Below are 21,025 nucleotides of genomic sequence, written 5' to 3'. Positions count from 1 at the left end.
CCAGCAACACTGCTACTTTATTAGTCTAGTTTCTTTGGTGGTCGGAATAAAAACGACGATGATTTTGCACAGCTGTTGTTTTTAGCCTTAACAGCAGGTCAAGGCTTACTTGACTATTCCATTACAACAAGTTTTAGACATGTCGCATAAAAATACCGAATTGAGTAAACTTTCCATTTTTTTCAGGTATGACGTTTATGGCTCAAGAGTCAAATCTTATATCCGCTATCTGCTTAAACTTTCCTTGAAATTCAAAAGTAAGAGCATGCCTACCCTTTGTTGAGCTCATTTTGCATATCTCTATTCGGCGATCTCTAATGTGTCAAATTATCACGAAATTATTGTGTCCGTTGTGCCACCCCTCGTTCTTCAATTTTGTTTTTATTCAGTTTCGTCACAAACGGATCAACATAGGACGCAGCAGTTTTGCAGCTGTAATATTTTTCGTGTTGAATCTAACTTTTTAGAATAACGCGCTCACAAAATGAGCCTTTTCGACATCGAAGATATTAAGGTGAAACCTGACGTTGTGTGTACCTACCCGGATACGGCTGTAGCATCCGATGCAGCAATTGTAATCGATAATGGATCTTACCAGTGCCGAGCCGGCTGGGCCTCAAAAGAGTTGCCTTCTTTAAGCTTCAAAAATGTGCTAGCCAAACCGCGCAAAGATCGAAGTAAGAAAGATGCAGAAGTCACGGTGCAACCGGCAGTGCAAGTTGGAAATGATATTACGAATATTGAGGCTGTAAGGTTTCAACTGAGAACGCAGTTTGATCGGAATGTTGTAACTCACTTCCATGTTCAGGAGCAAATTTTTGATTATCTGTTTGCTAAGCTGGGAATAAATACCGATGGCAGTATTCGGCATCCAGTTTTAATAACGGAATGCGTTGCTAATCCTAATTACAGTCGAGGTCTAATGGCTGAGCTTATGTTCGAATGCTACGGAATTCCAGGCATCTCCTATGGAGTCGATAGCTTATTTAGTTTTCAGTTGAATAGCTCTGTACCGGATGGATTGGTTATTTCCTGTGGATATCATGCCACCCATATTATACCAATACTGAATGGGAGAATGATTGAAGACAAAGTACGTAGGATTAATTTGGGTGGATTCAACATGATAAATTTCATGTTTCGACTGCTGCAACTAAAGTATCCTGTGCATGTGAATGCAATTACGTTAAGTCGAGCGGAGACAATGATTCACACTTACTGTTCCTTTGCCTTTGACTATCTTGAGTCGTTAAAAAATTGGGCTTGCTTAGAATACTACGACCAGAACGTAATCAAAATACAACTACCGTTCAACCAAGCGGCAACTGCTCCGGTGTTAACCGCAGAACAGAGAGTGGAAAAACGGAAAGAGTTATCGCGTAGACTTGCGGAAATCAACCTTCGCAAAAGGGAAGAAAAACTCGCCCAGGACAATATACTTTTGGCTCGAATGGTTGCCGCGGAGGAGAATTTGGACGATGATAATATTTCTTTCACTTTACAAGAGTTTGGCGTTAAAAACATTGAAGAGTTGAAGAAATCTATTGTTACATTAAAGGTAATTTTTAATGATGATGGCTCTTGTATCCACCTCACCTAATGACGTTGCTTTTCAATCTCTAGGATCGTATCACCAAAACTACACAGAAGATGAACGCGCCTCAAAGCACGCAGGAAGAAGAAAAACCTCGTCAACTACAACCGCCTTCCAATATGACCATTCCAGAGTGGGTTCAAGAAACTCGAAAAAAGCGGGACGAGATTTTGGATCGCAAACAGAGCCGTAAGCAACGACGGCAAGATCTAGCGAAACGTAGAACTGCTGCTGCACAGGAACGTATGCGAATCATATCTCACCTAGCCAAAAAAGAGAAAGGTGTGGATGATTTTGGTATGCGAGATGAAGATTGGGACGTGTACAAATCAATAAGTCGTGATGGCGATAGCGATAGCGAAGCAGAAAATGAAAAACTCATTGAGTGCGAAGAAATACTTAAACAACACGACAGTAGCTACATCGAGCCTACGACTTCAGCAGGCAATATTGCAGAATTTCATCAACTTCACATCGGAGTGGAGCGTATTCGAGTGCCGGAAATTCTTTTCCAACCTAGTATTGTTGGTATCCATGAGGCCGGACTCGCCGGAACGATAGATTATGTACTTAAATTATTTCCCCGAGAGGATCTAGACCGAATGATTGGTAACATTCTGCTGACTGGCGGATGCGCAAATATTCGAGGGTTCAAAGAGCGATTAAATCGAGAATTGCAGCAGCTTTTACCTTTTCAGTCTATATTTAAGCTTCGAATAGCTTCAAATCCGACTGTAGATGGATGGAAAGGAGCCAGTCAGTTTGCTACGAGTGAGGAGTTTAAGCAATCTCTCATTACCAGGCAGATGTACGACGAATTCGGGGGAGAGTTTTTTAAGGAGCACCCGGCAAGTAATTACTACTATCAAACACCTTCTAATTCTGAGATGAATGAAAGTTTCAACTAAATGTTTGAATAAAATTTGGTGTTTACTGAAAGTACTCATTTGATTAGAGAAATTTCTTTCTTGGTTTACTGCCAACCTATCAAATAGTCAAATGTTCGGATATCACTTTTAAATCCGTCACGAGTCCACCACTGCAGATTTGTTGGCAAATTTTCAATGTTTTAAATTCTTTTATGAAGATGTTTCGCAAATTTTTGAGAATTACCAAAATGTTGGTGTCTCCTAGTCTAGTTCCGATTACGACGCTGTCCTAACGAGCCAGTCGTCGCAGAATCGAGTCTCGGCTCGGGAGAGACTGTTAGTGTCAGTAGGATTGTAGCGCTAGCCCCGCAATTGTCCTGTGCACTTAACAGTTGAAAGTCTGAGTATAAGAAACAAAAGGTCGGATTTCGAATCGGAATGTAGCACCAGAACTTTGCTATGCTTTTACCAAAATGATGAACTGTTCAATAACAAGTCTTTGCTAGTTGTTTTAAAGACATGTTCTAAACATGTGAAAAGGGCCCATGTGCCATATGTAAACAAGCCACAATTTAACGTTTTTCAATGAATACAAGCTTAATCTACTCGTACAAATAAGATTTTTTGATAAAAAGTGAATTTTTTTATCAATAAATCTTATTGGTAAGAGAAGATTTCGCTTGTATTGATCGAAAAACGAGAAAATTTGGCTTGTTTACATATGGCACATGGGCCCTTTTCACATGTTTGGCGAGAAATCAGGTTTATTCAAACTCCCCTTTCTAGGCTGAATTCTCACACCAGGGATTAAACGCCCTGCATCAAATCCTATGCAACACTTGCGCCACCTTTCTTACACACATATATCTACTCTTTCTTAAAATCCTGGTCGTTTTTAAAGAGCTTCCCTGTTTTTCGGAGCATGCCGAAGAACTGTCCGTAATTTATCTATTGGTAAGTTTGATGGATGGTTGGTAAACGGCTGGGCGGTGGTACCAGCAGTACACCTGAACTAGGTGGCATAAAAAGACCGCAGTGTGGTCCAAAGCATAATGCCCAGCAACTCATATCCCCACCTCCACGTGGTACCGACTGGGATACGAGCACTCAAGGGAAGATCGGTGAACCGGTGGGAACTTGATTGTATGCTGACAGGGAAGGGGGAGTGGTTCTCCTTGGAGAGCAGCTTGCCTGAGCGTCTATTCCCCAGGTTAGGGGCGGCGCAAACAGCGACTGATCCGGAGCGGACAGCTGAACTCTGAAATGCGGTGTTTCGCCAGCTACACCCAAGACGGCAGCCACGTCGCGAGACTAGGAAGTGCAGCCCTAGTAAGGCAGCATGCTGAAATAAACACACTACAGTTGAATCCCTCTAAAACGACATTTGTTATAACGACAAATCTCGCTATAGCGACATTCTCAAAGTTCCCTCAGTTTTATACTAAAATTCTTCGTTTTATTGTGACATTTCGCTATTACGACCATCCTCTAAAACAGCATACTAAAACTCATACTTGTCATTCTTTATTGCGACAATAATACAGTCGAATCTCTCTATAATGACATTGCTAAATTTATAAAGACATTCTTAACGGTACCTTCTGTTCTACATATTTCTTTGTATCTTCGTATTATTGCAACATTTCGCTATAATGACAGCCCTTTGCGAGGTCGCTATAAAGGGATTCGACTGTACGAACAATCCAGAGAATGATACGAATCGGAACAATTTGTATAAACCTAGACAAAAAAAGGGACAACGATTGGAAACTTGGCATATAGAATGTTGGGACTCTGCTCGAACCAACACGCGCGGGCATCTTGGCCAGAGAGCTACGCGGGGCTAGGGCAGATTATTCAATTTCAGCCTTATCAACGTGTACGCGCCGACAAACTATAAAACCTAATAAAGATCGTCATCGGAGATATGAACGTCGGACGAGAATTCTTTCGTCCCGTTGTTGGTAGGGAAAGCCAACCAACGACAACGGCTTGAGGTTAGTGAACTTCGCAGCGCTCAGGCCATCTGTAGTACCCTTTTTGCACGTCTGAACATTCGGAATCACACCTAGAGACACACAAATGGAGAGCCCTGCTCCCAGATCGACCACATGCTGATCGACGGCCGGCACTTTTCAGACGTTATATATGTGCCAAACCTCGACTCGGATCACTATCTCGTGGTAGGCAAGATTCGAAGATACGTCTGTACATCCAGAGGTTATCAGCGAAAGGAGTTGCTGCAGAGTATACTCGGAAAGTCGATAGATGGATCGGAAAAACAGCTAGAGTGGACCTGAACGAGCACATCTTTTATGCGGGCAGTGGAACAGTGCGAGAAGTGATGGGCATGACAACGGGAACCACGCGTAGTGGGTGGTTCGATGCTCAGTGTCTAGAGATGACGGAAGAGAAGAGCCGGGCCTACGCCAACACGTTTTTTTTTATCTGTATGCCTGAAAAGCACTGGGTACTGAAATGCCACTGCGACATTCTTGCTGATTGTCTTTTGTGGCGGGCCCCGATTGCTGTGCACAGGTTACGGATTGCTCGTACTCATTGATGGAGTAGAACTGTTTCGTTGTAAACCTGTACCCCAATTAGGTACAACATAGTTGATGAAACTAATTACCTGTTTGGGATTAGAGCTCCACACTTGGTATGGAGTTAAAAGGTAGCTTCCTAAGAAGTTGTACCTAGAGGAAGCAAGAGCTTACCAAGAACAAAGCAAATGTTCTGAACTCTCTGGTTCAGATTTGCAGATTACAATTACAAAACGATCCCAAATCAGCAGGTGTCGTTCAACACTACATCGATTTTCTTTAAATGATAAAAAGCGGGGCAGTGTCCGGTAAGGAGTCCCGTGATTATCCGTAGGTCACTACGATTTAGACTAAGTAGTTTTCTGGCGGTTCCAGGGTTCGGATAGATAAACTGTTTAGCTTGTCTACAACCCTGTGCCTGTTGCCATTGGGATACTATTTCTAGCCTCTCCCAAGTTAGTAGTTCGCTTTTGATAGCGGAAATGGACGTACCCAGAAACGGCTCGGGGCCAATAAACCGCTGAGCTGATCCCTGTCTTGCTAGGTAGTCCGCGTGTTCATTACCCTCGACTCCGCAGCGTCCGGGCACCCAAAACAGAAAAACTGAATTCTGTCGGGAAAGTTCCCGTAGAGTTTCAATGCATTCCCAAACAAGTTAGGAGTAGCTAATCGTGTGACGCGTCAGATGCGGAAGAAATGCCGGGAGGCAAGAGCTGCCGAAAAGAAGCTTCACCGCCATAAGAAACTTGAACACTACGATCGCGTCCTTGCGGAGGCGGAAAATTGCTTCACCCGGCACGACACGAGGAGCTTCTATGAAACGATTGACGGAATCAGGAACCGGACTGTGCCAGTACCCGCCATGTTTAATGACAGGGAGGAGAACCTGATTACCGATAAATCGCAGGTGGCCAGGCGAAAGGCGAAGCAACATTTTGAAGTGGTGTTGAACGGTGAGGAAGGTAGGGGAGTCGTTGAAGGAAACAGAAAAGAAATTGGGAAGGAGTTACAGGCTGTGGAAAATGCTTGCAAAGAGCTGAAGTTACGCAAAGCCGCTGGGAAGGATGGCTTACCGGCCGAACTTGGTTGGAAGGACTCATATGCCCTATCTTCAAGAAGGGACATAGACTCAACCGTAGTAAGTATCGAGGCACACAACAATATTGCACGCTTAGCCTTGGGGCTAATAGCGGTCTCGATCAAACTAGATTAGTTGAGAGAATTCGTTATCGATATTGTTTTTGGCACATTTTGCATGTGTAGGATAAGTACAACGATACATCGTGCCCCAGTGCTGAGTCGAGAAAATTTCCAGCTCGAAAAGATCCTCGACTCGATCGGGAATCGAACCCGATATCACAACCGTGTGGGAGAGCTAGCCGACAGACATCGCTAACCACAGAACCACGGGGACCACAAGTATCGAGGCATAATCCTCCTAACTTCCACTTATCAAATTTTCTTCCTTATCCTGTTCCAGCAACCGAGGCCGTTGCGTGCCGATCTTCAACGGACCATATGTTCACCTAGAGACAGATCTTCGACAAGTTTCGAGAACACAACTTGCAGACACACCACCTGTACAGCGAAACGCAACGATCTGAGGCAAATTATGCTTGAACATGGTTTCCCAACAAAACTAATTCAAATATTACGAGCGACGCTTGACGGTTTCACATCAAGCGTCAGGACAGCGGGCGAATTTTCGGGCGCGCTCGTGACGTTAGATGGTCTAAAGCAAGGTGATGGGCTCTCGAACTTGCTGTTCAACAAAGCTTCATGAGGTGCAATACGAATGGCAGGTGTGCGAACGAACGGCACCATAATCACGAAGTCTCACATGCTCCTGGGCTTCGTGGACGACATTCATATAATTGGTGTTAACCGTAGAGCTGTTGAGGAGGCCTTTACGGCTCTCAGAAGGAAAGCTTCGAGAATTGGACACACCATAGACACTGCCAAAACGAAGTACATAATGGCTGGCAGAGAGCGTGGTTGTTCTGCGGGTGTTGATGCTGTGATGGAGATGGATGGGGATACTATCGAGATGGTCAACGAATTTGTTTATGTTGGTACTTTCGTGGCATGTGACAAGGTGTGCCGCGAGGTGAAGAAACGGATTGTGGCAGCAAATAGGGCTTATTACGGATTGCGTAGCCAGCTTAGGTCCCGTAGCCTACAGATCCGTACGAGATGTGCGCTCTATAGGATTCTGATTCTCCCGATTCCGCTCTACGAACACGCTCTACGGCTCACGAAAAAGAATCACGGTTCTTTGAGCGCGCCAGAACTGATGGTTCGCGCGAACCCGAAGTTTACCGAGACAACACGAGCTGTCAACGCTCGTGTAACATTGTAAACCATGAGCCGTTCATATGAGTTGGTTCGGAACGGTGAAGGAGCGATTCAGAGCCGCTCTGGCAAAAGAGCCTGTTTGGACTCCGTTGAATATGCGAAACCGTTCCTGAATCGGCCTTACTGTGGCAGATCAAAGCTAAAATTTATTCAGAGAGATTTACATCAAGGTTCAACTTAACTCTAGTATGAATCACTTACAATTTAGTTCCGTGATTCCCTTTTTGCAGATTTAGCCTTTTTTACGCCTTTCGCATCAACGGTTAATTGTTAATCCTAGTTTAAGTCTGGTTTTAGAAATCACAAGTATTTTTTATGTTTTATTTATTACTCACGTGCTCTGTGCTGCACTTTAATGTTAATTTTAACTTTTCTGTCGCTTTTATCTCCTAATTTAGCTGTAAGTTTTAACCCATATATTATATTTATTTAACCCTGTTCCGTACTACTTAAGCTAATTATCAAATACACCCTCACCTAATCAAATAAATCCAACCACCGTCAGCTAGATGCTCTTCGACTGTCTCGATCAACCACGTTTTATCCACTCTTTATAATCTTCTTCTATTTCTAAATCTCGCTTTAACTTCCTCCTAAACTGTATTTTTTCGCCTATGTTGTTTGTTTACCATTTTTATCGTCTCATATTTCCTGACATTGACGGGGCGCTGGGAACGCGCTCCTCGGCCGTTGTGCTCAGTGCAGTGCTCCCAACAGAGCCCTTTCGCCCATCCCTAGAAGATAATGAGATCCATCCAGCACATGTGTAAGCTAAGAGTGAGTTTTAAAAAATGAACAAATATGCTTACGTAATTATTGAACGGCCCCTAATCCACTTATTGCACTAATCCGACAGTAATGCACTTATTGTAGCGGTCTTCTAACTCCACATTTTTAACTAGGAAAACAGGAAATAGTCGTTCGGGTATAAATAGGCGAATAAGAAGGAAGGAGACCCAGCTTGTAGTGCAATTCCTTTGATTTCGTTGTTATCTTCTATTCGCGATAAGAACAGGAAGCGTCGTCTTGATGAAGGAGCATTTTTTCTTTCGCAATTTGCGGTCGCTTCCTGTTTGATTCAGTTCAATCGATCCTATAACGTACAACAGTATTGTTTATTGATTGTCCATAAATATTAGGCCTTGGCTATCCCAAAAAATACTGACCAGTACCTTACCGGTTGATTATTGCGTTTTTTGGGTACCTCGGACGACTATCATCAGGCAAGCTTACGAATCGCCGCAAAAATTCCTTCCTTTAAGATGTCTAAGGTCTTAGTGAGCTCACCCAATTTAGTTTTACGGTAATTCAGCACGATTTTACAAATTTTATGAATATTTTTCGTCCTCATTGATTTTCCTGAGTGTGAAGCATTTGTTGTAGAGGTCACGACGAAATTGAACATTCCGATATTCTATGTTTGAATTAGTTGGAGCAGATGTTCCGTATCACTTATCAAGCCAATTTTCGTTTGATCAGTATTTTTGATCAGTATTTTTTCTCATAAGGAAACAATGCCTAATCAAAAAATAAAAAAGAAAAAGATCATAAAACAAATCAATTCTCTCGACTTACCGGGTGATGATGTGCCTTTTTGCCTAATTATATTAGTCTTTTAATTCCATATTACACGCAAAATATATAAAATAGTTACATGTCTGTGCTACATGTGTTTTTATGGCAATACAGAAACGAAAAAAGCCTAGTCTTTTTCAAACTACTGCAGACAGATTTCTCACTACACCCTGCTACTTCCGTTCGTGACAAAAAGATTCTTTCAATTCACCCTGTTCGCACGATTTTCTCTACTCCCCCAATCACACTCACTCGCGTATTGGCAGTCGTCACCTCCCAGCTACCAGAGAACCAAACCGAACGTTTTACCGGCTCAGGACATTTGCATGCCGCACACGTTAGCATGTCCGTCTCGTTCAGTCAGCTCGAAACCAGTATAGTATATAGGTTCTTCGGAGTCACCAGGACGATTCAAACGAGTGCTGACCACCGGACCGATCGGACGTGTTTTTCGCGGTACTCAACGGATCAGTAAAGGGCAATTTGTCAGTGATAACCATCTATTAGGTCTCGTGAGGGGAAAACCTGTGCCTGTGGATCATTGGACAGCAATCAGTCCCAAGCGGGGAGGCAATTATTGGTCAGTGTCTCCCAACCACCGCGCCATGCTTAAAAGGGGGCAAGCATACATGTAGAGGAGCGTTGCGTGTCCTTGTCCTTTGTGATCGCTACCCTGTCGCAACCGCACGCGCTTCCCCGACCCGCGGACTATTTATCGACTAATGGACATGCAGTGCATGGTTGGATTCCTGCGAAGTTCGACGCGCTGTCTATCCCGGGACTCCTGGTGTGATTTGAATTGAGTATGGGTGTTTACTATCAAGAATGAGGATAATTGTACGGGAGAGAATACTGACTCAAGGTTGTGTAGCGTCACGATTGGTGGCCTCGCGACTGTCGATACATAATGTTGCAGTGATGTGTGGCAATTTATCAATTTTTTAACGGTTGAAACCTCGAGTGGGCGCATATGTTCCAGTAAGGAGTAAACGATAGGAAATGACCTGATGTAGGAAGTGTTTTACGAAATCGTTGTGAATTGTGTCAGTCGAAACTATTCATCCGGCAGGGCTTGGCCGAGTGGCCTAAATATTTGTAACATTACAGTCCGTTTCCCCCTCGAGCGGAGTGCGCTGGCTTGACTGCAAGTAATTATTTAGATTACATTTCGAAGCTTTCCCTAGTTTCGGCTGCATGCACAGGTGGATGGCTTTTGTGGTTTGTTTGTGCCTAGTCTTGCACTATGGTAAGGTGGAAGTGCGTGTGTTTACGTTCAGTAGATTTCGGTGGAAACAACGTTTGATTTGATTTTTATTAGAATAGTTTCAGAAGTAGGCTTTAGAAGGGTGTTTGAAATATGTAGTACGACACATACTCGACTTTTTAGTCAAAGTTTTTATATTCTTCGGAGAGTGATTTCTAACCACATTTCTTTGAAAATGAAAATTCATGGAATAATTTATTGGTGCATTTTCTGTCAAGATCAGCACATATTGGAAGATTCCGCGTGGGACCTGTTAACGGTGATCATAATGAATTATTGTATTCTACTTAAAAGGAGGATTGTTATATCGCTACTTGATTGGGGGTGGAATTAATTAGCGTAATGCAATCAAAGGAAGCGTCTCCTAACGCGTCCTATTGAGAAAAGTTACAAATAAAAAATATCCTCACGCGCTGGGAAAAATTGATTAACTGAAAACAACAATTAATTTACTAATCCGTATGAAATACCTCAGATAACGATTTTTTTCGATTTGAAATTGGCTTTCTCGTATTCTGATTTTCGACCAGATAAAACATTTTGACTATACTGTCAAAAAGTCGATCTGTCGCATATTTGCACTAGTAAAAACTGTCATGGTATGCAAGCTAAACTCTGTAATGTATACACAAATTCGAACAAATTTAAAACTATTGAAATTCAAATTTATCAAACTACACTATTACTCATATTATTCAGACTATAGTTTGAATATGTAGTGTAATAATTTCAATGTATAATATGTTTCGTAATATTGTTTAGGGGAAAATATTGCAGATTTCTTCGTCTACATATGAGCCGTTGAGAGCAAATGTGGTACATGTGCCATTAAGTGAATTTTTCAGGAGACGCGATAAACGAAAACACTCCAATAGTAAATCATTTTCAACAATTTTTTCCAACATAACTGCACTAAATCATTGCTGGAAAGGTTTCAAAAGACAGTACATGAAAACATAACGAGTTCTGGTTGAGAAACTTACCCAAACTTCAATGGAAAAACATGTACAACTTTTCTTCTATAGGAAAAATAATGACAACCAAAAAACGTTGAGAGCAAAAGTGGTACATGTCCAGTGATGCATTATAGCTCTCTAATCTTAGGACATAGAACATTCATGTCTTCTGCAGAGTTATCTAAGTGATTGAATACTATAGAATGATGATCTGTTTGTTAAGGAATTCTGTCTCTTCGTGGCGCTAGTGTATATGTAATGGGTAACAGCATACGAGTTGATACTGAAATAGGTAAAATGCTTTCTGTTACAAAATAGCGCCACGTAATGAGAAAATTCCAAAGCAGACAGATCTTCATCTGAAAGTACTCAATCACTTGACCAACTTTGCTGAAGACATGTTTGTTTTATATCCTAAGATCCTCGACTTACAATTTATCTAACATGCACAGACTGGACATGTACCACTTTTGCTCTCAACGAAATGGTGATTATGTTAATTACCAAAAATTGTGTTGGCTATAACTTTGGTTTAGGTTATCAGATCTCGGTTTTTCTCGGATATTCTAGTACATTATTGCGTTCTGCATCAATTAATGCAAAAAACTCAAAAAGTGTAAAAATGGCACATGTACCACTTTTGCTCTCAACGGCTCATATTTAGAACGACTGCATTGTACTGTGTACTAATGGTAAAAATAATAATAACGTAGCATGTTGTTTGCACGCTATTTGAACAACTGTTTATCCGATTAGAAACGATAAACGGTTATTAGATATAATGAACGAATTCTAATTAGGCGCATCTGTTTGGACTGTCTCAGAAACGAGGTCAGTAGGGTTCAGCCCGTTTGCTGTCAGCTTGTTTTGAATGCACAAACAAATGAATTTGTGTGGTTACGTTGCCTCACGTACTGACCATTGTAAGTTATGATCTTCATAATAATCGGTCTTGATCCACGCATGAAATCATCTTAAAAATCAGATTGCGAATTTCATGAAGGACAACGCTTAGAAACTAGGCCATAATATAATAAAAATTATACCTACCTAGACTGGATAATTTTTTGGATGCAGTATTGTTTTAGTAACTGCAAAACTACGCAACTTTATTTCTAAAACTGTATAATAATTTGAGTGATATGAATAATATTATATCAATAGCAGATTTGTAAACAATATGCAGCACGTTCCTGTGCATTACTAATGTGGGTACTTATGTTATATCTCTTATGAATAGGTAACTATAGTTTATTATCGGAATCTGTCGTTCATAGAGTAAATTGATTAAATTGAATCTGTCGTTCATAGAGTAAATTGATTAATTGATTACTTTATGAATTAATAATATACTGTGATGGGAAATGGAATTAGCAGATGGTAAAGTTTTTTGATACTATCTATATAGTCAATCAACCGGGTAACACTAACTTGAAATTATGCTGCCATTGTTATGTAAATAGATATGCATATGACATTCGAAAAGGTCATCTCTATCCATGTTTTTCTTTCTATTAGAAGATCACTCAAGAGATTAGGACATTTAAAGGTGCAATTCCAGAAAAATAGAGCAATCATTTTTGATCTGGTTAAAACGTTGCCCAGACGTTTCTATCGACTAACGATGCCATTTTAAGCTATTAGTTTTTGAAGTAGAATACTTCTCTCAGGAAGTTCGGCTACACAGGGATGTGAAATGAAAATCTAAAACCGAAAAAAGTGAAAAATATGTCCACTTTCAAATGCTAATAAATTGGTTAGTATTCGATGGATTTCCTTCGTTCTTATAGCAATAGATTGGAAAATCTTCTAAGATTCTTCCCAAAAGAAGATAATTGTAATTTTATTATTCACACTATTGTACTATCGAAAATAGTCAAGCCTTGTCAAAACGAAAAATTCGTCCTCTGATTGGTCGTTATATGATTGCTTCCCAAGGACGGTCGACAGAATCATATACCTTGCAATTGAAAACATGCTATTTGGCCTATATAAGAGCCTGTTTCAGCCGAACCGCTCATAATAGTTCTAGACAGCGACAACAGCAGTCGTCCTTCCATAGCAGCAGCACTAGCCCTGTGGTTGGTCACCACGTCTCAGGAGCAGCGCGGTTCTTCTCAGCGTGTGTCGCCAGACTGCCATTATTCCCCCCGTGTTGGGGCAGCATGAAGATTGCCATCTGGAAATCCAATTTTGAACATCAAAATGCCTTTTCCAAGGCAAATAAACAAGTCATTGAAAGTTAATAATTTTTGACAACGCAAGCAAGCATTCTGTGTTGGATCCTAGCAATTTAAGTCTGTCGCACTCGTTTAATTCACCGAATGTGAAATAGCTTCCACAGTGCATGTTGTCCGTGTATCTTAATTCCCCCACTGTTTGGGCAGCTCAAAGGTTGCGATCAGTAACCGATTTTAAACCGCAAAATGCCTTTTTCAAGGCAAATAAACTAATAATTGAAGGTTAATAATTTTCTGACATCAACACAAGCAGACATTCTGTGCGGGATGCAATCAAAGTCTGTTGTAGTTGTCTAATTTCTACTTTATTTAGTAAACCCTCCACTGTGGGGGCGGCGCAAAGGCTGCGATCAGCATAACCGACTTTGAATAACAAACTGCTCTGTTAGACCGCATTCACAAAGACAGTTAGTTAGACTATGCAGAGCTAATATGAAGTCGATTCAATCAATCAGCATGAACAGAATTTCGTCGTCTCCCAGCTGCCAAGTTGCAACATGATGCAACACGCAACAGCGAGCAAACGAAATCGCTTGATGTTACAAGCCGCAATACGGCTAGGGGTTAAATCGTTGCGTGTGTGAGAGCACCATCGGTGTTTATTCGCTGGATACAAAAATCAAATGCGAATTGTGGAATAACTCGTCTGAAGAACATTAGGAAATGGTAAAACTGAACAGAAAGGCGTGACCTACTTCGTAGCACCCTTCGGCTAAAAAAGAGTGTTTCTGGGAAAACTAGCTACATTCATTAGTCGGAAGGTGAGCTGGATGGACCGTCCACAACGTTGACAGCAGTAGCAGCAGATATCAGCACTCAGCAGTAACAGACAATAGCAGCGGGTTGCGCCTGTGGCCGCCTTCATATTAATCACTTGCCCTGTGGTTGGTCACCACGTCTCAGGCCTCTGCCAGCGAGATTTTTGCCGTACATCAGCCGGCACTTCCTCTAATGGAAAAGTTGGATCATTTTGTTCAGAGGAATATTACTGTCGGTAATATTACAGAGATGCGATTGCATTAAATCCGATATGGAATTGAACAATTGTTCTTTTGAGGACAAATAAAACACTTAATTTGAAGAGTTAATAGCTTTGGGTACCAGTAGCAATATGGTAAAAGCCTCAGCGGTAGGTGCAGCCGGTACTTCGCTGAGGCCGATGTTATAAGGAGTAAATGGAAGCGGCACGGCGAAACAGTCCGTGTGTGCTTAGACGCGCGTCATTTTTCGTTGTTGATATTATTCCCCACATGAAACGACGCGCTTTCGTACGATAGCGGTGGTTTTAGCGGTAGATGCATTTGCCAACACTTACTCCAGTAAAGCCGTGTCTAATTTTCAATGTGAAAACACCTTTCTATTGTGTTGGCCGTGCGCATTAGGCCTCTGCCAGGCTAAACGCGAAAAGCGGCGCGAACCGATTCGCCCGGCCGTATGTTAATGTACAGCCGTAAGTAAAGCTGTGTAAAAGTATTATACTTCAACCTTGCGGTCGTGGCTTTGCACACAACCCTCCTGTAACTTTTTTTAAAAGCACACCAGTTTGTTTGATCAGTGTGACGTCCTCGACAAAGTTGAAGATAATAATTTTGTCTTTTCGAAAAATGGTTAAAATTTTCTGAAAAATAAAATTTTAAAGCCGCTACAGTTTGTTTAATTTTTGTTTAATAGTTTGTTTAATTGGTACGATGTTTTCGGCCATGTTGTAGACAGGTATTTTGTTCCAGGCAAAATATACACCGCAAGATAAAGAAATTAAGAGAAAAACAATATGTTATTTTAAATAATATATCTCAGAAAAAAACACTTCAAAAATGTAATATTTTTTTCTACGAAAATAACAAAATGGTAACTAAAAATTGATAGGTAATTGGACCTGGAGAAAAAAGGTAAAATTTTCCAAAAAATGTTAATTTTCTGTTCTGTCGTAGCGGAGGGGCGGTCCGCCCCGGGTATCACCCCTCTGAGGGTTAGGTTAGAATATTTACATGGCATCCTCAAAAAGGTGACTGCCGCGAGGATAATTATCAATTATCATGTGTTTCATCTTTAACGAGGCGATACTCGCGAAAATTATATACATTTTTTACTATTGTTTGTAAGATAATTCTACTGCAACCTTGGGGGGTGACTCCCAAATTTTCCGCCCCGGGTGTAAACCAGTCACGTTACGCCACTGATTTACATTGTATACTTTTTTTAGATGGACAAAATTACACTATACCAATCAAACAAACTGTTCAATATTAAATATATTTTTATTATTAATATAGGCACTTGGCTCAGTAAATTTGATTTATATGTCAGCACAAAGGTCTTAGTACTAACGGGAAATTTAGCCTCTGAGATTATCGATTACTTATTCAACGGTGTTAAAATTATCTGCTTGTGTGGGAGGTAGGAACTGTAGTAATAGTGGCTTTCAATTTAATGGATTTGCAGGAAAAACAACGTAAATTATAACATCATTTGAAGAATAAATAATACAGTATTGACGTAAATATTCAGAAATGAGACAGTCAATAAAGCCCAACAAAACAATTGTTCACGCTAGTTTCTCGTTTGAACGCTAATAAATGTTCGTTTAATATCTCTATAGCTTCATAGCTCAATTCTATCCAATATGTTTCGATTAATAATTGATTTGATTGGAGTAGATTAATGTTTGATGTTCCAAAAATATGTCCGCGTCATATATTTACTCATTAGGGTGACACACGTTACTGTCATGTATGTACAACCGCTAAAATATACGACAATGTCGGTCGCTATTGTAAATTCTCGCAATTGTAAATTCTTAACAAGGTATTACATCAGACACAAAGGCCACACTTTGGTCTATTCGGAACCGCTAAAGGCCACCGAAACTGTTTTATTTTACGTGCAGAAAATGTCGGAATCATTTTCTCAAAATGTTAATTAATTGACCCAACTTAACTCAAGATGTAATTTAGAGTCAATGTGTGCAATGTGTCAATGTTTTTAGAATATGTTTACAACAACTTTCAATTTATTTTGAACAACAATTCTTCGGAATTTTCTGTCATTTCAGACATTCAAAAATTAATTACTGATTTAATTCAACTGTTTAGCTAAAGCGATGTAATATTTGTTACTTTGTGGTTAAGGTTTTCGGCATTTTGTAGAGAGTTGCTTTTGTATGCCAGTGTAAATTTCAGAATTTTCTCAATTGACGACACGAGAGTGTAAGCATTTTATATTTGTTTACAGCAACGCATGAACGTTGAGTTTAAAAGTTTCCGTTTTCGGTAACACTGTTTTGTTGCAAATCGTGTTGAATTTCTGGCAGCATTACTCGATATAATATTTTGCTCTCGTTCTCACTTACGTGGACTGTATTCCGTTCGAGCGAAAATAATAGCTAACATTGCAAAAGCATTGCAATGTGTGTCTTGAACATGCAATAGTTAGAGAGTACGAAACCACATCAATATAGTGCGAAATTGGTACTTACTTACTTCAGCAGCCTAGAGCCGGAGTGGCATTCTACTCGGTCCTAGGCTACACGTCGCCAATTTCCTAAACCTCTCGATACTCGCAGATCCGCTTCAGCCTGGTCAAACCATACAGCACGTTGGGCCCCTCTATTCCTGGTGCCAGTGAGGTCCTTGAAAAGAACCGATTTTACCGCACTGTCGTCTGGCATCCTCGCGACATGCCCGACCCATCGTAGCCTCCCGACCTTCGTCAGGTGCACAATAGGAATCTCTTCAAGTAGTTCCTGCAGCTTGTGGTTCATACGCCTACCCCCTCTCCGCGTTCGGTTTGTACTTCACCAAATATTGTCCGCAACACTTTCAGTTCAAATACAGCCAGTGCGCGTATGTCCTCCGTGAGCAGCGTGACGGTTTCAAGTCTATAGAGACCTACGAGTCTAACTAAAGTTTTGTACATACATCGTCAGTTTCGTGCGGCGGCGTATGCTCCTGGATCGAAGCGTCTTTACTTGTGTTATTGTCGGCGGTTACCAGAGATCCCAAGTATGCGAGATCCCGCTACCACTTCGAGTTCGTCGCCGTCCATATTAACCGTCCGTGGAAGGGTTTTTTTTCGAGCCTCTTCCTTTCATATACCTGGTTTTCGACGCATTTATTTCTAGTCCATCTCTTCTAGCTTCCACTTTAAGTCTGGCATAGATTGCCTCCGCCGTCGCTGAGTTTCTCGTAATAATGTCCAGGTCGTCTGCGAAGTCTATGAGTTGACTATCTTTTCTGAAAATCGTGCCTCTTGTTTCGATGCCCGCTCGTCAGATTACACCCTCAAGGTCAATGTTGAACATCCTGCTGTAAGATGCCAGTAGTCCCAACTGTGAGCGTTGGTGAGACTCTCTGGAAAATGCCTCAGGGTTGGCACGCTTATCCTTGATTTTCGCGGGTTATTTGGAAATGCTTGAAATGCCGATGTAAACACGTATTTGGCTAATAACAAATTTTTATTCTCACAATCCTTGCCTCCCACTTCCTTATATTCTATCTAACCATCTCTTCTCTCTTTCGGAGCCTCTTTTCCTCCTTTTGCCATCAATCAGCAATCGGCCGCACGCGATATCCACCACAGTTACGATTCGTGGTAGGCGAGGTAACCGATAAATGAAACACGAACCGTACTTAAAACAGATTAAAACTATTTATTTAATAACGAGGTACAATGAATATGCGTGCTACATTTTCGCGGTTAGAAAGGAAGTGACTATGATCGCGAGTTAACTTGCGTCAAACTGGATGACAGCTATCACTGTCACCAGAGAGCTTTAACTGCGATGGGGTGTTGGGATGTCCACGTCTCCAACATCTCGCCTCTAATACAGCTGGTAAGGGTTGAACCGTTGCGGGGCCCTTCGTGTACGGGAAGAGCGACGAGGATCAATCAGCTGATTCGGCTTCGGTTGCAGATATGAATTCGAATGACGAGTTTGAAGACGAAGGCGATGTCGGGGAAACAGGAACGATTGGTGACTCGACGAGTGTACATGCTGACCTTGAGCTTACAGGTGTAGACTGTGCAGATGGATTAACGGCAGCGAGAATATCAATATTCCAACCGTCTTGCAGGATACTCAGTGGTAACTGGCTGGTTTTAGCTGCTACTGGCTGAGTGTGTGTGCTACGTACACGAATTTGGTTCACATGAGATCGTTTCAGCTTGCGATCGTTAATCCAAACATTGTACATCACCTGATCAATACGTTCAACAATTTTACAATTGATTGTTAACGAAGATTTTTGCATACACATAATTATCACGGCTATACTGACGTTTTACACTAACATCACTGTTCGGAGGGTTTGCGAGGCTGACAACTTTGTTAGAGTATGCACTGATCGGTACTGTCCACAGGGAGAATGCATCTAGTAGGTCAACACTAAGCAGATGAATTGGGTTTTCCACTACGTAAAACTGTCCTCGGCAATGATTGTTATTGATGGAGACGTCGCAGTCAAACTTGAAAAGAAGCTGCAAAGGGTCCCCTGTTGCAGTCGCTGCTTTTTCCTTAGCTGGCGATGTTGGCGGTTTGCCGATTTTCTCCCACGTTTGTTTGGAAACTATGCTGATGTCGGACCCAGTATCCAACTGGAACTGCACTTAAAAACCATTTAGGTGGGACTGAACGTAGTATCGCTTGCTGTTTACTGCATTCACTGACAAGCTTACCGTATTTGTTTTGAAGTTTTCTGATGGTCTTTTTTTATGGTGCGCTGCTTTTGGACTTCGTTTCGCACAGGGGGGATTTACTGCTGTCAAAATTCATATATGTGTGCGTTATCGCAGATCAACTCTGGTTCATGAAGTTTGTTGGTCCATGACGTTTAAAAGATTTCCTGTGTGGCGAGGAAAGTTCATGATTTTCAGCTAATTGCAGGCTGCTGCCACCAAATTTCACTACGCAACGCAGTATGAATAAAAGTTTTCCGCGATTTCAAGAGTTTGGTTAAAAAAGAACGTTACAATTCTACTGAATTTAACTTCAATCAAAACGACAAAAACCAAAACAACCGGACGCCTTGTTGCCAAATATGCTGGTCACGGTTACACGATATTTGACAGATAGATTCCCCCTGGCTTCGCACTTGAACAATAACCTTCGCGGTGCCCAATTGTACCACAATCATTGCACTTGTGTTGTTTGTGGAGACAATCTCTGACGAAGTGCATTTCACCACAACACCAACAAGGTGTAGCTGGTAGATTTTTATTTTTGTTCGTATTGTTTCCTGCTGGGAGTCTCGACGAGCGATTTGGAAACTGCTGCTTACGGTTGATATACTGCACTGATGATGATGGTACAGATTCTATCATTGCTGTGTCCCGTTTTAAACACAATAAACATTGGCAGTCTTCCGAAAGATGTTCCAAGGTGCCATCGCTGCGCTCCTCAATTTTGGGAAGCAGTCGTGTACGTACCTCACTATCTCCCTCTGATTTTAGTCCGCAAACAAACATAAGACACTTGAACTGCTCCTCGGTGAGTTTGCTGAGCTCGAATTCAACGCAGGTTTTGTTTATCCGACATGCATATGTGACGTAGTCTTCGGAAGGTTGTTTTGATACCTTCAGGCAGCGATAGCGTTTACTGATGATAGATTCAGCCGCACCGAAAAGCGATTTCAATTTTGCGACTGTTGTTGCGAATGGAAAGTCCTTCGGAGCTTTAGGCAAAAATGAAACTGATGTAACGTTCATGTTCTGCCGTTCCCATTTTTCGCATTAGCAAGCGAACTTTTGCTTCCTCGTCTAATCGCGCTGCATCTTTTTCGAAAAGATCATCATACCGAGCATACCAGGCAGCGAAGGTGATGTTGTCTTCCGGACTGTAGCGAAATTCCTTGATGTTATTCGCTAGCGAGTCGAGAATCATTTCAGGGTTTGGTGGAACCTGAACATGAATAGACGACATAATGTTCCGAAAGAAATCCTGCTGCTGGTGCATTAGCTGCTGCTGGTGCATTAGCTGCTGCTGTTGCTGCTGCTGTTGCTGCTGCATAAAGAGTTGCTGCTGCTGCACTAATTGCTGGAAGAACTGGGCGTATGCATTATCCGGAGCGGGCTGACTGGCTGGATTCGGAGTGTTGTGCAAATTATTCTGCTGCATTCCGGGATACTGTTGGTCTGCTGCTGCTTGCAAAAACCGTTGGAACTGATTGTCTCCCGGTGTCGGCTGCTTCCTTTGGGGTTATGTTCAGCTGAACCCCGTCTTCTGATACACGTGATTGACGGAATTGCAAAGAATAATATAATTCCGCGTTTAACTACTCGTCGCCACTGTTACGATTCGTGGTAGGCGAGGTAACCGATAAATAAAACACGAACCGTGCTTAAAACAGATTAAAACTATTTATTTAATAACGAGGTACAATGAATAGGCGTGCTACATTTTCGCGGTTAGAAAGGAAGTGACTATGATCGCGAGTTAACTTGCGTCAAACTGGATGACAGCTATCACTGTCACCAGAGAGCTTTAACTGCGATGTGGTGTTAGGGATGTCCACGTCTCCAACAACCACCTTGCACTGCGGGTTTCCAAATTCAAATTTCAAGGTTCTGGGGAAGTGCAAATAAGCATTTCATCAGCTTTCTGGCGAGGGCACTCTTGGGCTAAACGGCGTAGGG

The 21,025-nt window shown here is 41.7% G+C and overlaps 2 protein-coding genes and 1 long non-coding RNA gene across 6 annotated transcripts in view; 2 read left to right on the top strand and 1 right to left on the bottom strand.

Moving 5' to 3' along the window:
- Positions 1-400: 400 nt before the first annotated feature.
- On the top strand, positions 401-2,533 carry LOC129722329 (actin-related protein 5). The gene is made up of 2 exons (XM_055675694.1): positions 401-1,558; positions 1,624-2,533. The coding sequence occupies exons 1-2, from the start codon at positions 485-487 to the stop codon at positions 2,500-2,502; spliced, it is 1,953 nt and encodes a 650-aa protein (XP_055531669.1). The 5' UTR covers positions 401-484; the 3' UTR covers positions 2,503-2,533.
- Positions 2,534-7,586: 5,053 nt separating this feature from the next.
- Positions 7,587-20,908, bottom strand: LOC129723984 (uncharacterized). Its single transcript, XR_008727853.1, has 4 exons — positions 16,872-20,908; positions 8,528-8,879; positions 8,171-8,454; positions 7,587-8,095 (listed from the first exon to the last, which is right to left on the bottom strand). It is a non-coding gene; the product is annotated as an uncharacterized LOC129723984 (long non-coding RNA).
- The window catches only part of LOC129723983 (kinesin-like protein KIF12), a 42,704-nt gene continuing 30,925 nt past the window's right edge, over positions 9,247-21,025 (top strand). For 2 of the 4 annotated variants that reach the window (XR_008727851.1, XM_055678525.1), the window contains exon 1: positions 9,250-10,084. The gene's annotated coding sequence lies outside the window, so the exon portion shown is untranslated. Of the gene's footprint in view, positions 10,085-21,025 lie in introns of all 4 variants that reach the window. The other 2 variants (XR_008727850.1, XR_008727852.1) reach the window with 2 other exon arrangements.

This window comes from Wyeomyia smithii, chromosome 2 (genome assembly GCF_029784165.1).
Source record: "Wyeomyia smithii strain HCP4-BCI-WySm-NY-G18 chromosome 2, ASM2978416v1, whole genome shotgun sequence".
Lineage (NCBI taxonomy): Eukaryota > Metazoa > Arthropoda > Insecta > Diptera > Culicidae > Wyeomyia > Wyeomyia smithii.
This window is presented reverse-complemented; position numbering and strand designations above follow the sequence as displayed.